General features: G+C 40.3%; 2 protein-coding genes across 2 annotated transcripts in view; one reads left to right on the top strand and one right to left on the bottom strand.

Annotated features, from left to right (window-relative positions):
• Window positions 1-17250, bottom strand: part of znf142 (zinc finger protein 142) — a 211709-nt gene that overhangs the window by 31647 nt on the left and 162812 nt on the right. The gene's annotated exons all lie outside the window — the stretch shown is intronic.
• LOC146964563 (sterol 26-hydroxylase, mitochondrial-like) lies at window positions 4476-16627 on the top strand. Its single transcript, XM_085765577.1, has 9 exons — window positions 4476-4770; window positions 6574-6755; window positions 8913-9112; window positions 9336-9533; window positions 12810-12973; window positions 13168-13334; window positions 14367-14448; window positions 15442-15642; window positions 16483-16627. Exons 1-9 carry the CDS (start codon window positions 4552-4554, stop codon window positions 16597-16599), a joined length of 1530 nt encoding a protein of 509 aa, XP_085621703.1. The 5' UTR covers window positions 4476-4551; the 3' UTR covers window positions 16600-16627.

Raw genomic sequence — 17250 nt, 5'->3', positions numbered from 1 at the left:
TCTGCAGCATCCCTCGGCACAGTCCTCAGTCCCCAGTGCCCTCTTGAAAGCTCCAGCTTCCCCCGGCGCCCCCTTCAGAGCTGCAGTGTTCTCTGGCGCTACCTCCTGAGCTGCAGTCACCCTTGGACGCCCCTACTGTTCCTACATGCTGGCAGACGCCACTCCTGTTCCGACATCGGGGGTCCCGCTGGCGCCACCCCTGTTCCTGCGTCACACGATGCAGCACCCAGCTCTCCTGTGGAGGTTAGGGCACCGAGGAGGAGGAGCCAATCCTCAGCACCTGTCTCCTGTCTCCTGTCTCCAACCTGGTGGCGAGCAGTCCCAGGTTCCCAGCCTCCAGCCAAGGGGCTCATCCACTCCTGTTTCTGTCTCCAGTGTCCAGCCAGCGGTGTGTCCGGCTTCTGTTTCCAGTGTCCAACAGGAAGTCTGTCCGGCTTCCGTCTCCAGTGTCGAGCAGTTGGAATGCTCCGCTCCCATCTCCGGTGTCCAGCCGGTGGTCAGTCCGGCCCCCACCTCCAGCACCCAGCTAGTGGTCTGCTTGCCACCGGGCACCACCGTCCAGTCAGCGGTCCTACCGACCTTTCCCCAGAATCCCTACACCCCTCTGCTCGGCCCCCAGGCCGACCCTCCTGAATCTCTGTGCCCCTCTGGTCTGCTCCCTGACTGCCCTCCTGAGCCCCGTCCCCCTCTGCCCGGAGTTCCCGAGAGTCCTCACTGTTTCCCCTTTACTTTCTGATTGCATCCGTCTGTCCTTTTGGAGTGGGGGGGGGGGGGGGGGGGGTTCGGAATGGAGAGTTTTCCCCAATAGCCTTTTCGGAATAGCGGGGTCTAGAAAAAATGGGAAACCCCGCCATTACGAAGTATGGAAGTCTATTTTCAGGACAGCGGGGTGTAGGCTAACCATCTCTAAGCTAGCTTCTAAGAACATGAAATGAATGCTTGACGTTGAACCACACATTTTCTCACCAATACATCCAAAAACACAAATAACAACAGCTCCACCAAGGCTTGCTGGGGCACGTCCACGGTCAATGTACCGCGCCAAGAGGCTGGTATAACTGATCTGCATTGCGCATGTGCAAATGCTCAAATGTTGGAAAAAAAAGCAGTGGCAGGCAGTGACACTGGCAGAGGCTGTTCACTGGCTGACATACAAAGTGTTTCGATCCTCAGTTTTGAATTGTTTAATTTATGATTAAACACAATACTATATGTTATTTGTTTCCTGTAACAATTATGTTATAATAAGACAAGTAAAGAAGTAGGGGTAATTTCAGCAGAGTAAAACAGTATTGAAAGTAACTTAAAGCAGAAGTAAGCGATTCGGTCGTTTTGGCTAACTTCCTGTCAGCAGATGGAGTTAGCAGTCCCCGCCCTCGTCCCTACGTCACCACATTCACACGCATCCCTTGGCTGCACACACAGAGAGGACTGCCCCTTTATGCCGTTCTCTCTCCTCATTGGATAAAGCTTGTAGGATACAAGGAAAGTTTTCTTCTCGGCTTACAGCAGAGCAGAGTGACTGACAGACCCGTGTTTCAGACCAAACACTCTATATAAGTGATTGCTGTCGGAAGATATAACTATTTAAGACTTATATTAACACAAACATTCCGCTTACTTCTGCTTTAACTAGAAAGAAAATACAGTACAAATACCTCTATGTAGGTTGCTTTAGTACAGTATAAGAGTAAATGTACATAGTTACATGTGTACATTTATTCTTAAAAAGGCACTTTCCAGGGTTTTCTAAATGAATTCAACTTTAACAACCCCAAAGTAGGCTACAAGTAATGATAATAATGCAAAACTTTCAAGGCCAATGTTTAGATTTACAGTGCAGCAGCTCTCAGTGCTTGCACAATATCTGGCGTTTAAACTGCTCACACATGAGCTCTCCTTATAGGGTCTGAAGTGTCTTTGATACGCATCCATCTTCTGTTTCAGCTACTTTCTGTGATTCTACTACAAAACTTGAGTGGCAAGCACAAATGGTGGAAAATTTAGCCTCCCTTGTCCTTATTCTTAAAGTTAAATGTTGGCATATAAATCCTCAAGTATTAAACTACAAGGTAAAAATAATCCAGTAACATTCAGATAAATTAATTGATATAGGACAGAAGGTAGCAGGCTTTCTATGAAGTCTGCTTACCTCAAAGACTGTAGAATGAAGAGAAGGCCAAAGTAAACAAATGTGTTTAAGGCAGAAATGTGCACTGATTTGGTTTCTCTGATATTTTGAGTGACGCTCATCAGTAGGCAAAATACTTTGAAGAGGTGCTGGAGCTGAACTTTGTAACTTAGAAAACAACAAAATAGCAACCGCACACCACTGTGCATATATTACTGTAATTTAAGCTTGCAATACATTGATAAATGCACAGTGTTTTGAGTGTGCGGTTGCTATTTTGTTGTTTTCTGAGAGACACTCATCCAAAATAGATACTAGATGTTGGGGGAAAAAACAATCGACATGTTACTCTCAGAAATTATAACAGTTAGATACTTTTACATGCTTTCTGATGAGATGTTTAACCGACATGCGTATCTGCAGGAAATATAAAACCAGCACAGCTGGTAAGTGAAATCCCTTTTTGTCAGATGAAAAAAACACCTGTACAAAATCTTGAGAGCATAAAAGCACTATTTGTTATTTTATGGGGATTACGTATTTGACTGTTTGCTGGTCAGGAGCACATACATAGGTACTCAGTGGAGAACTGAATTTAATGCTCAGAGCATCTGAAAAACCTCAAACTCTACTTTTGAACAGGTTGAACATCTACTCATCTTTAGAGGTATGATTTTTTTTTTAGCAATAGACCAACAATACACACTGTGTAGAAATGAGAGGATTATGGCTTAATGCAGCCTTGATCACCAGCTCAAATGCCCCCAAAACAGGGTGTAACTGCCTCCAGGGTTTCACTATTGGCAAGTAGTTGTACTTGTCTCTGCCTTGCAAGCATGCTTGGTTCACCCTTTCTGCCAGGTTATTATAAATGACTCCAGGTTATTTGCACAAGTATATTTAATTTTTTTGTTATCACGTTTTAAAGACTTCTGTGGTATATTTTGATGTCGATGCTGATGAAAAGATGACCACTCTGACACGTCTTCTTTGTAGATGGTAAAAAAGAATGTATTACAAAAAAGGTGTAGTGTCAAAAAGCCGAATCTTCGAGAAGCCTCTAGAGCCAATTATGAGACCTCTGGGTCTTAGCCAAAAGTCCTGACCTTATATACTGTAGTATGTTCTCTAAAACTCCACCTCTCTATACAGAAGGAATGATTATTTAATCAATAAGAGTCAGCTGCCACACTGAGTGGTACAGTAGCTGATGTCATCAGTTACTTTGGACCTCCTTTTCAGACAATGGTATTTATGTACCTTGAACTGTTTTTTTTATCTGCAACTGTCATGCACTCAAGACTCAATAGTAGGTGTCCAGCATGTGTGATAACGTCCGCCCTCACAATTAACCCTCAGGGTAAATTACTTAAAGCAGAAGTAAGCGATCTGGTCGTTTTCGCTAATGCTACGTTCCAGGCAGGCTTTTGAAATCGTAAATTACAGCTTCAAGTCACAACTTATGATTTTGTAGCGTTCCAGGCAACCCACTCGTGTTTTTCCGACCTGTTTTACCGGTGAAAGTGCACTATAACGGCCACTCGTAACTTCCGACCCGTGAACTCGTACCAGATCAAACTGGTACAACTTCACAGGTCGGAAAAACAGGAGTTACGAGTTGCCTTGAACGCACCATAACAGTCCTCGTCCCTACGTCACCACATTCACGGCGTCCCTTGGCTGCACACACAGCCCTGCATGCTGTTCTCTCTCCTCATTGGATAAAAACTGTAGGATACGATAAATGTTTTCTCCTCGGCTCAGAGCAGAGCAGAGGGACTGGGAGACCCGTGTTTCGGTCCAAACACTCTATGTAAGTGATTGCTGTCGGAAGATATAACTATTTAAGACTTATATTAACACAAATATATCACTTACTTCTGCTTTAACATATTAGGAGGTAGAAAATACACTACACTTCAAAGAGGTGCTGGAGCTGAACTTTGAAACTTAGAAAATAACAAAATAGCAACTGCACACCACTGTGCTACTGTAATTTATAGCAAGCTTGCAATAAATTGATAAATGCACAGTGTTTTGAGTGTGCGGTTGCTATTTTGTTGTTTTCTGAGAGACACTCATCCAAAATGGTTTTAAAAATGTACTGTCTAGTTGAATCTCCTTTGGCATCATCTCAAGGTTTTGTAGAATCTCATCAAGGACATGTTCTTGTTACTCAGTAGTATATATTTTTTTCATTATTATTATTATTATTATTATATTTCAACATTTTTTTTACCTATGTATTTTACACTACAGATGTAGAACTCAGATGTATGAGTTGACTGGCTTTTGGACCTGGCTGATGCTGCAGAAGTGGGCTTTAAGAGTTAAACCATCTGTGAGACACGGTCCCTCCCTGCTCAGCCAGTCCCCTTAATGTAACAGGATCTTGGAGTATTTGTCATTATCCCCTCAGCATGGCTACGTGGCTGTCCCTCAGTAAAATACAAAGGTATGGAAGCTGGCGGCTGCCGTGCCCTATTGCTGTGGCTCGGGTCAACTCCAGGGATGCCTCCTCGGCCCCCACCTTTCAGGACAAGCCTCGTGGAGTGGAGGACTTGCCTCATGTCAGCACCTTGGAGCTGTTTTGCAGAATACTGTTTCAGGGTTTCTACAACCGTATGCATGAGTTACAGGTACGCTGCTCTGCATGGTGTCTGGATGAAAGATGTATATTTTCATTAGGTCCTTGTACAGATACATTCCTGGCAAAACTTTGCTTTTAAGGTCGTGTCACTTTATTTCAGGTTTCATTGGGGTAAGAGTTGAATTGGATGTTTTGCATTCCTCCCAGTGACAATGCATAATAGAAAATGTCAGGCAGGTTGCATTACTTTTGTTCCCATAGTAACCTCCAGATCGCTCTCACAGAGGAGATCATTGTTACCATTTTCCGCTGGAGCACTGTTTGTGAGGTATTGTAGCCACATGCGCTGCTCATTGGCTTTACTTCTGCATGTATTTCCCTAAAAGCACAATGCCTTCAATTTAAAGGAAGGGTATTCAATTAAATATCAATAAAAAAATCTGTATTTTTTTATTAAGATTTTAAGATTTTCTTGAGTTGTTGGATTACTTATACTTGATTTTTTCTGTTAACCCTTGGATGCATGAGCTACCAATACCTACACTCTTCCATGAGTGGGGTCAAAAATGACCCCAATTAGAATCAATGCGTTTTTGCAATAAATGTCTTTAATTTTGGTTAAAGATGATGATTTTCATTATATTTTGGCCAACAAAAGAGTGATTTCATTTTTGACTTGTCCATTTATCACTTTTTATTCACATTTGATCACAAAACATTCAATCAAGTATCAAAAATGTCAAAATCCATTGTTTGTGTGTCCGTCTGTCTGTTTGACTATGGAGGACAAAAAGAGAACATTCAGTAGATCTGGGGACCATAACACTGTCCATACATATGTAAACACACAAACATCTTCTCTCTTCTCAGTGTGCGGCAGGATCACTTGTCAGGCAAGGTCCTCGGGAATCCTAGCTGGCCTCCTATAGCAGCCATGATACTTTAGATGAGAAAACATAAAAAGGACAATGATTGAATGGCACACAAAACTATACTGTATAAATGAATACGTAGCTATGTAAGTCAATTTCTGGGCATTTATATGTAAGTAAATACACAGACATGCATACACACACACACACACACACACACACACACACACACACACCATACATCACATCAACACACCATACATACATCACATCAACACACCATACATACATCACATCAACACACCATACATACATCACATCAATAATCATATAACGGGTTAGCTTTTATTATAGGGAAGTTATAGGTATATTAAGAGTCTCACTCTCTACACAACAAATGCAGTAATGTTAGCTACCTTACTATACTAGCTAACATCAAAGTACTAACATTACTTTGCAATTAGCTAAATTGTGCCTAGCCTACTTTGTAACAACAAAGTAGGCTAATTTGATGACAATAATACTAACGTTATACTCTATCACAGAAAACTCATGGATGTGGAAAATAAGTTCATAAATGAAGATAATACTTACATGTATGTTGCTGTGTAAAAATGACCTCCTGGGTGGTGAGACTGCTGACATTAGATGTTTAATGTAACAGTATACTGACAGTCAGTGTTGATGAGAATCAAAGGTTCCTTGGAAATTCCATAGGAAATGCTTGGGGTCATTTTTGACCCCGCTTATGGAAGAGTGGGGTAGTGATACAAAAACTGCAATTTCTTAAAAGTAATGAAATATTTAAAAAAAAATACAAATGGCCTCATGTCACAAACATGTTTTATGAGGAATACCTGGAATATGAAATTATAATTACTTTTAATTTCAAAGATTTTGAAGAATAACAACGCATGGGGTCATTTTTGACCCCACTTATGCATCTAAGGGTTAAGACATCAATATATATCTATTTTCAGATCTATGAGAAGCAGAAATATGGGTCCATATACAGAGATGGCATGAAGACGGTGTCTGTGAACAGTCCAAAGCTGCTGGAGGAGATCATGAGGAATGATGCAAAGTTTCCCTGCAGAGGAGACATGTCCCTGTGGAAAGACCATCGTGACTTGAGGGGAATGGGCTACGGGCCCTTCACAGAGTGAGTCTGCCATGTACATGATGTGTACAGTAATGGCCCGTTACCCTACAGGCTACACCATGTTTCTAAACAATACCTCATGAAACACGTAATACTTCTGCTTTCCAGGGCAAACTGCTGTCATGTGAGTCAGATGGGTTGATTATGACATTGGTATTTAAGAGATTACTTTTATGGGTGAAAGGTTAATGTTCAAATCCCCAACAGCCTTTGCCTATTGGGCTTACTTAAGTGAACAAATACCAACTGAATTAATGACATGACCTATTGGAAACCCGCCTGTGTATTTAAGTGGACAAACGCTGACTCATCAGTTGGCTGGGCTGCTACTGACAAATGTGTTGGCTGATAAGTAACAAGGATTTGGAGTTCAGAAGTTCCAGAGACATGGATGCAAAAGCAATTCAGTTCACTATTAACACTGGACTAGTTGTGTAACATTGCCAAGCATGTGACTAGATGTTGGGGGAAAAAAAACAATCGCCATGTTACTCTCAGAAATTATAACAGTTAGATACTTGTACATGCTTTCTGATGAGATGTTTAAAGCAGAAGTAAGCGATCCGGTGGTTTTGGCTAACTTCCTGTCAGCCGATGGAGTTAGCAGTCCCCGCCCTCGTCCCTACGTCACCACATTCACGCGCATCCCTTGGCTGCACACACAGAGAGGACCGCCCCTTTATGCCGTTCTCTCTCCTCATTGGATAAAACTTGTAGGATACAATTGGAAAGTTTTCTCCTCGGCTTACAGCAGAGCAGAGTGACTGACAGACCCATGTTTCAGACCAAACACTCTAAGTGATTGCTGTCGGAAGATATAACTATTCAAGACTTATATTAACACAAATATTCCGCTTACTTCTGCTTTAACCGACGTGCGTATCTGCAGGAAATATAAAACCAGCACAGCTGGTAAGTGAAATCCCTTTTTGTCAGATGAAAAAAACATCTGTACAAAATCTTGAGAGCATAATCACTATTTGTTATTTTATGGGGATTACGTATTTGACTGTCTGTAGGAGCACATACATAGGTACTCAGTGGAGAACTGAATTTAATGCTCAGAGCATCTGAAAAACCTCAAACTCGGCTTTTGAACAGGTTGAACAGACATGTCTTATCTACTGATCTTTAGAGGTATGATTTTTTTTTTTTTTTTAGCAATAGACCAACAATACACACTGTGCAGAAATGAAAGGATTATGGCTTAATGCGGCATTGATCACCAGCTCAAATGCCCCCAAAACAGCTGGTGTAACTGCCTCCAGGGTTTCAATATTGGCAAGTAGTTGTACTTGTCTCTGTCTTGCAAGCATGCTTGGTTCACCCTTTCTGCCAGGTTATTATAAATGACTCCAGGTTATTTGCACAAGTAGATTTAATTTTTTTGTTATCACGTTTTAAAGATGTTTACCTCCACTGTTTGCTGTTTTACCTGTGTCATCAGACCTGGAGATAGATGTTTTTGGGAGAACATGCAAGCTTAGGCCCACCATGCACCACCATGCTGCCCCTACAGCCATTCAGCACTCAAATCAGTAGACTAATGATTCACTTGTCCTGTGAAGGTTTATTCTTATATCTGACATTAATTATGAGTTGTAGGTTGGGCACAGAGGTTGGACATCAGAGCTGATGGCCAATGAAACATGCAAGCTCATTTGTTAGATAGACGCTCTCCAAAAACACATGTAAAGAGCAGGGCACTGTTTGCAAGACAGCTCAAGTTCTGTAGCTGGAAGATGCTCATCTTAAGATCAATATTCACCACATTTTCACAGTGTGTGCTCAGCTCAAAGCGTGGCTTCATACAAAACCAAAAGATGTTCCAGATGACCAGATGTTCTTCTAATCATGACTGAGGCACTGTCACAATACAAAACAAAGAAACCATTCCATGTTTTTTGTTTGTTTGTTTGGTCAGGTACTGTGTCTTTATCTCATTGATGTGTTCAGAAAATGATGGGCTATAACTTCACAAGACATAGTGTTATTCAGAACTGTTGATCACAATGTGGGGTTTTACCAATCCAAATTTGGACACATCTTCTGTGCATTGATCGCCACCAACAGTAATTATTTGCATCACAATCTGAGGGAAAAGACAAGGAGGACCACTTGGGTGGAATAGAAAACTGACTCTGCTTCTGTTCTCAGGGAGGGGGAGAAGTGGTACAAACTGAGGGGGATACTGAACAAGCGTATGATGCGCCCAAAGGACTCTGAGGTATATGGTGAGGTAATCGCTGATGTGGTCACAGACTTTATTAAGAGGATCTACTATCTATGCCAGTGCAGCCCATCAGGAGACCTGGTGACCAACGTGGCCAATGAGTTTTACCTCTTTTCCTTGGAAGGTATATAAAACATGACACGTTAGACAGTTAATGCTGCTCTGATGAGCTGTGTGCACTCAAAATGTTTGTCTAAATCCTATGCATTGGTCAGAAAAATATTCAAATCAAATAAAATGTGAGTCTTACGTTTCATTGTTTGGATGAATTAACTATTTAAATATTTTTTTGTGTACAGTTTCTTGAAAATTTTGTTTTTCTTCTGCTTTTAACCTCTACCACTCAGGTATTGCCTCCATTTTGTTTGAGACGAGGCTTGGGTGTCTGGAGAAAGAAATTCCTGCAGGTACACAAGACTTCATCAACTCTATAGCTCAGATGTTTGTGAACAACATGGCTGTGTTCATTTTGCCTAAGTGGAGCCAGAATATACTACCGTACTGGGGACGTTACATTGCTGGCTGGGATGGCATCTTCAATTTTGGTGAGTTGTGTTCAGTTGAGTTTTGCAATCTTTGCTTGCATGTACCTTCATTTATTTGGTATCATCAATGAACTGCATAGGAAGGTGGTCCCAATAGCAGCTAACAAGCCTTGTTAGCTCAGCAAGGTTGCATCGTCCGAAAACAAGGGGGGGCGGCCATTCCGAAGGACCGCCATTCCGACGGTCTGCCAGTCCAAAAATTCCTTCCGAGGGGCCGCTGTTCCAAATGCGTTTTATTTTGAAAATTGACCAGATTCTCTCGTGGTTTGACTTCCTGCCCGGCTTGACACGATTGCGCCGCCGGGATAGCCCCCCCCCCTCCCCCTCCAAAGTTTCACCCAGGTGCGAGCAGCCGCGGCGCTACTGCTGAAAAATAAATGTCCTTGCTCTGTGCTTTGGTTGGGTTTAGGGCTACTGCTGAAAAATAAATGTCCTTGCTCTGTGCTTTGGTTGGGTTTAGGCAATGTAGAAAGGAGTTGGTTAAGTTTAGTAAAAAGATCAGGTAGAGGCCAAGAAAGTCTCTGCTAATATGCAGCTCCTCCGGGAATCGAATCCTGAACCCCGGATGCTCTAACCACTCCACTAACAAAGCGTTCGCTGCGATACGTGTACCCAGTGCCTCAAACCTTTTTTCAGGTTCGGAATGGCAGCCCTTTTCCATAAATAATTAAGGGCCGGCATTCCGACAAATTAAAGTAAACGTTCGGAAAGGCGGCCCTTCGGAATGGCACCCTGGAACCGAAAACAAGTGGCAAGCTGCTAATTGTAGTGTGCTAATGCTAACATCCAAAACATCATCGTCAAAAAGTGACAGGAGTTAGTGGTGCAGAAATTAATTTGGTAGCCATAGAGTAATAATTTAGTAATGTGAAGAAATTACCAATTAATAGCAGTTGAGTACAATTACAAGTTGTAGTTCGCCTGGCTAACACCAGACCCCATCTCAATGTATTGTAGATTGAAATTCGGTCTGGGAACCACCTGTTTGTATTTGAGGTGTGATTTAGGAAAGCCCTGGTAAGTTTTCACACGTTTTTATGAAAATGCATTTGTAACGCGCGTTACTTTGATTGTAATGGGTAAAATATTACCAAATTTCTTTTTGTAATGCGTTATACCGCGTTACAGCTGTAATTTTTGTAACACGTTACTCCCAACACTGGTTGCTAGCAAGAGGAGCAGTCTCCTTTGTTGCTTGTCCAGGCGTCTCTTTTGTTGAATTAGGTTGAGGAACTGGATATAACAACCAAATACTGACAACATTCCAATAAACAACAACTTTGTCACATCCATTTTAGCTAGCAAGCTAACGTTACTCTACCTAATAACCTCTGCGTAGAGGCGCATCAGCACGTGCTCAGCTCTGACGTAAACAATGAAAATAATCACGATTGTCATATCCACAATTCAGGTTTCAGCGGTTGCATGTCGTATTGTGCTGTTGGTTGCACTAATCGTTTTGACAAAAATAACAAAACGCATAAGATTTACAGAATACCGTCAATTTGCACCTCTATCAAGGCAAACAAGAGAGAAAATAATGCATTGGAAATTAATTTGGAGCAATATGTGTTATGGTTTGAATGGTAATGAAGTTAGATATGCCCACAGGCACTGTATAACTGCAGCGAATGAGTTGTTTACTACAATAACAACAACAGTGACTGAAGACGAGGTTACATAGTAATGGAAAGCAAGCTAACACCAATTAACATTAGGATATGATATAAATTACATGCAGGTGCAGTTCGCGGTCAGGATGCAGTTGTTCTTGTTCACAATGACCCAGACTTTATAAATGTCTTCCCTCAGTCATCACAGCCACAAAGTTGTGTAATTGTGTATTTTCCTGAACATGATTGTCTGTTATAACTGTAGGTAGGGATGCACATTGTTGTTTTTACTGATAACCAACGCCATGTTCTGAGTGTCTGTGGCTTGTTAACTCGATCCTCCATGCGGCCTTTTTTTTGCCATTATAATACCTACAGTTTATGTATAAAACACACACTTTTATCAGTAGGTGATTGGCGATTCCACCAAAAGAGTGCCATTTCTGTCCCCAGCATATTAAATGTATAAAAACATGTAGCCTAATAATATAATATAAATTGCATTTAATTAATAAACAAAGCACCATACACATGAATCACTGTAGAAATTAAAGATATATAATTTTTAATTACTATAAAAAGGCTTTCAAAACACTGAAACATAGCCTTTGTTGCATGTCCCCAGAGCCAAACGCTATAGTTTACCACAATGCATAATGAATAAAATCCCTCTAAAATCTCTTTTTTTTTTTTGCATATTAGTGTGACTTCATACTATATCTAAAATGTACACATTCTACACTCTAAAAGTTTTGGAACATTCCACCAGTGACATGTTCTGCTGGAAGTGACATCATTTGGGTCTTTTGAAAGTCATGGGAAGACAAAAATTAAATTCTGTAATTTATTTTTCCTGAAATTGAATGATATTGTAGCTATGTCAGGGTCGGTCACTCTTAAAACTCATTCCTGTTACTGAAATTATCTCTAGACAGTGTTTGTTGATATCAAAAGTAAAATATTCAGTTAAATCCTAAGAATGTGCTCTGTGTGCTATTTGGCTGGATTTCACACAATTGCTGATTTTATGCTAAAAACTCATTGCTGTTACCCTCATTGCTGTTACTCATACTTCAAAAATGCAATGATAAAAGCAGCAATAAATTAAATAAAGTAGCCTGAGACCACTACTCATTTTGAATGAGTAAATGTGTAAATTTAAAAATTCTATACTGGAATGGAATGAAAAATTAAGTTTAATTTTTAAGAGTTACAATGAGCAAATGGCACTCTTTTGGCAGAATGACCCAACTGTTGTAGTACGCTGACAACATCACTAGCTAACACCGCTGAGTAAACCAGATCCAACTTCAAGGTAACCATGACAACCGTTTTTTTTCTGCAGTCAGGTTGCACAGGCATCCGCCTTGTTGGTATGACAGGTATGATGGGACTTGATAACAGCCTGTCTTTACAATATAATAATAATATAAACTACTTCTGCTTTACTCCTTTATTACACGATGTTTCTCATGAATTAATATCTGATAAAAAACTTGTCATTTTTGATTTGACTCATTTTTGTTATTTCTTTGTAATTTCTTCGCATTATCACATCATTACTGTGCAATAGTTACAGATTTAACAGCCTATAAATGAAAGGCTTACTGTTAACTATGTTGCTCATGTAGGCTACTAAGACAACACTTTGCACATATTCCAGCTATAAACTTGATTGACAAGAAGATGTCAGTCATCCAGCAATGTGTTGACAATGGCCAGGATGTGAAGGGTGAATACCTGACATACCTCCTCTCAAACACTGAGATGAGCATTAAGGATGTGTACGGCAGCATCACCGAGCTTCTCTTAGCAGGAGTGGACACGGTAAATGTGATGTTTCTCTCTCATGTTTATTTCTTCTTTATGCCAATAATTTATCTGTCCTCTACAAATACAGTTCACAAAGGACAAATGTGATTTTAAAAAGATCTCTTTAGAAGATACAGAACTGTAATAGGAGCCTGGCTGATTTCACTGCCTGTTTACTTACTTTTTTTTATTTCTTTTTTTTTATCAAGACATCCAATACCCTCACTTGGACTTTGCACTTGCTGTCCAGGAACCCTCAAACCCAGGACAGACTTTATAAAGAAGTGTCCAGCTTCATACCAGCAGATCAGATGCCCTCTGCTGCCCAGATCACACAGATGCCATATTTAAGAGCTGTGATCAAGGAAGCACTGAGGTGAGAGGTCATGGTATTGTGATGGAGTTCTCAAGCCTCTGAGACCAATATAAATAAATAAATAAATATATATATATATATATATATATATATATATATATATATATATATACACACACAAAAGACAAAGAAACAGTCTATAATTTTAAGGGTAGGTTTTTTCAAATAGTGAGAGATGGAATATCAAAAGGAAAATCCAGGAAATCACTTTAAATAAAAGACATAAACAGACTTGTATTTTATCGAGTGAAATGAGTATTTGATTCCCTGGTAATAAATGGCTTAGTACTTGGTGGCAAAACCCTTGTTGGCAAACACAGAGGTCAGGCGTTTCTTGTAGTTAATTACCAGGTTTGTGCACGTATCAGGAGGAATCTTGGTCCACTTATCTTTGCAAATCATCTCCAAATCCTTAAGGTTTCGAGGCTCTCGCTTCGCAACTCGAAGCTTCAGCTCCCTCCACAGATTTTCTATGGGATTAAGGTCCGGAGACTGACTTGGCCACTCCATGACCTTAATGTGATTCCTTTTGAGCCACTCCTTTGTTGCCTTGGCCGTATGTTTTGGGTCATTGTCGTGCTGGAAGACCCATCCACGACCCATTTTCAGTGCTCTGGCGGAGGGAAGAAGGTTGTCACTCAGGATTTTACGGTACATGGCCCCGTCCATCTTTCCATCAATGTGGTGAAGTCGTCCTGTCCCCTTAGCAGAGAAACACCCCCAAAGCATAATGTTTCCACCTCCATACTTGACGGTGGGGATGGTGTTCTTGGGGTCATAGTCAGTATTTTTCTTCCTCCAAACACGGCGAGTCGAGTTGATGCCTCCTCAGGTGGGTCTCGGTACGGCCTGGTTGCTCTGTTGCTAATGCCTTAGTGCCAGATATCACAGCACACCTTCAGAGGTTTTGCAGAGTCCATGCTTTTATGGTTCAGAGTTGTTTGATGCCAAAAGAGGGACTTAACCAATATTAGCAAGGTGGTCTTAAGGTTAAGGCTGATCAGTGTATTTCTGTTAATTCTTGTTTTGCAGGATGTACCCTGTGGTTCCTTTGAATGCAAGGATCATGACAGAAAGAGATGTTATTATTGGTGGATATCACTTTCCAAAGAAGGTGGGTCTCTTTTTATAATTACATATTTTGTGTGTACTTGCACTTGTATTAGAATTTAGCCTATCATGTCTAGCAGTAAATGTTTAGTGTAGTATTGTTTCTTATAGATAATGATATCCTTAATATAATACTATTAAAGGTATATTTCGGATCTTTTGACATGAAGCTGTATGACATCCCTATAGAGTGGCGAAGTCCTGCCGTTTCCGGTACATGGTTCCTCAAAAGTGAAAAATTATCAATGAGATTCAATGGGTGGATAAAAATTATTTTCTGGTCCCATTTGAAATATGCCCTGGATTTCACATATGTTGTTTGTGATATTTAAAGATAATATTTCACACAAAGAACACTTACAATTTAGCGTGAAGAATTTTGATAATGTTAGGTTTTATGTGAGCTATCCAAGCATGTCCAACACCATGAAACAGGTGATGGAAACGTGCGCCAAGCAATTGTGAGGTCTGACTTTTTTGTGATGCAAATATGTTACTTTTTTGAACGCATATTGACGCTTTATTTTTGTAACCTGAGCCAACTAGCCAAACTAGCTTCACCAACACCAAAACCAGGTGGAAACTCTGCTCACAGGACGCAGTAAGGGGAAAGTCACTGTTGATGCATGTCCACTGCTAATAGGCATGTCATACAGCTTCATGTCAAAACACCCGAAATATCCCTTTAAAGGTCTCATAGTGTAAAGTTTTTTTTCCTGTTTTAATAAATATAGGTTCTACATTAAGCAGGCAGCAACTGGACTCACCACCCAACCTTTCAGGATTTGATTTCCTTGAGTGTTTAAAAGTATAGGCTAGTTGCTAAAAGCTCGATTTTTATTAAATCACAGACAGACAACCAAAATAACACCAAGAAGTGTCAACTATGGGACCATTAAAAGACATAGGATTTTTCTTTGTCTTTTCAAAGGGACTGTACGTATATTTGTGTCTGTTCAGATTTTAAGTAATTCATCACAACTGTTGTTTTTTCCAGACTGCTTTTGCGTTTTGTCACTATGCTATCAGTCATGATGAAGAGACTTTCCCAGAACCGTTCACCTTTAAACCAGAGAGATGGCAACGTGATGGCCGTAAGAACCCAAACCCCTTTGGCTCCATCCCGTTTGGTTTTGGAGTGAGAGGCTGTGTCGGCCGCCGCATTGCTGAGCTTGAGATGTATATGGTTCTCTTTCAAGTAAGTGTGGGGAAAAACGCTTTGCGCTGAATTTACAGTATGTGATGGAAACGTGTAATTTAAAAAACAAGCGTGAAAACTGAAAAAAGTAATTAAATATTCATGGCTAAATATCAACATCAAAGTTAATAAAACAAAACATCTATATAAAAACAGTCAGTTATTCTTCCTGAGGACTGCTGGTGTGTTTGTTAAGAACAGACTGACAGTGACCCAACAACCCACCACCTGTCATCCATCCATATATGACATCAATATACGGAAATCTCATGTACAAAAGATCAAATTTGAATTTTGTCAGAAAATAGTAACATGATTGATTGCGACACTTTCAGTTGATTACCCGATGGACACAGCAGGGTTTGTGACAATGATCTGTTGTATTTTCTTCTCACTATGTTGAATTTTTAATTCTTGTGTAGTTCAGTCTGTAGTTATTCTAGAATCTAAACCAAACCATCCCATGTAGCTATTACAGTGAAAGTGCTGGCAAACAAAAGCCCATTTCAAATCCATTAGACACTTGTTAAAATAGCTTTTATGGAGTTGTGTTTTGGGAAACCTGACAGATTTAACATTAATGTAGCAACTTTAGTCCCCTTTTAGCTTTTTTTGTGGTCTTCACTAAGTATTTGGGAAAGTGACTAATCCCCCCCCCCCCCCCCCTTAATTTTCAACATGTTCCAGTGGGAATAAAGCTGAGGAAAGTGTTTGTTAGCAATAAACCCAAAACAGTGAGCTGAAAGATGCAAATATCTGGTGATATACGTAGCCTCATTATATCAGGTCAGTGGTTTTGACCTCAGTAACTCCATATATATATCTTTTTTTCCCACACAGATAATCAGACTGTTTGAAATCAAACCAGACCCTGCGATGGAGGAGTTGAAATGCATCAGCCGCACTGTTCTGATCCCAGACAAACCGTTAAATCTCCACTTCGTGCACAGAAGATGAAACACTGCTTGATGTGTATTCGCAGATTGATGTGAATGCAAATGCTACATATGAATGACAGGAATGTTTATATCAATTTTGTTATTGTCCGTACTGTACTATATGTGTGAATGAGACAGTAGCAAGTTTCATACCATAATATACAGTATATCAGTCAAACATTCAAAACATTTCCAGTGCACACTAGAGTGCAGATTTATTATCAAAAGTTAAAAACAGAAGGTGCAGTATATCATTTTCAAAAAAGGGTTAGAGTTAGGGCAGCAGGTGCTGGAGTTCACCTTTGCTGACATTGGGGGAGACACAATGGATTTTTTAGTAGAAGTGTATTTGATCTTATCGATTGTTAAAAACACACTGGTTAGATAGACTACACTGAATGCAGGACCCAAAGTAGCCTCCAACATCATTGCACAAGCACATGTTTATTTATGCAACTTTCTTTTGCATTTTTTGTTTCTCATTTGGCCTAAGTATTATTTGTGGAAGCAGCAAGACGAAACTTTTGCCAAGGAGTCCCGATGACTATTGGCAGCACAGTCTTTGGTTGGACGAAACCAAAATAAATGACTCTGGATCAAACAGTTCAGTGTATTTGACATGGATTTAACCAGAACTACCAGTCTGTACAAACTTGAAATTATAATTTTC

Source organism: Trachurus japonicus, chromosome 21 (genome assembly GCF_045865225.1).
Source record: "Trachurus japonicus isolate A0001 chromosome 21, Traja_1.0".
NCBI classification, from domain to species: Eukaryota; Metazoa; Chordata; class Actinopteri; order Carangiformes; family Carangidae; genus Trachurus; species Trachurus japonicus.
The sequence above is the reverse complement of the archived record's forward strand: the minus strand, read 5'-3'. Positions and strand labels throughout refer to the sequence as shown.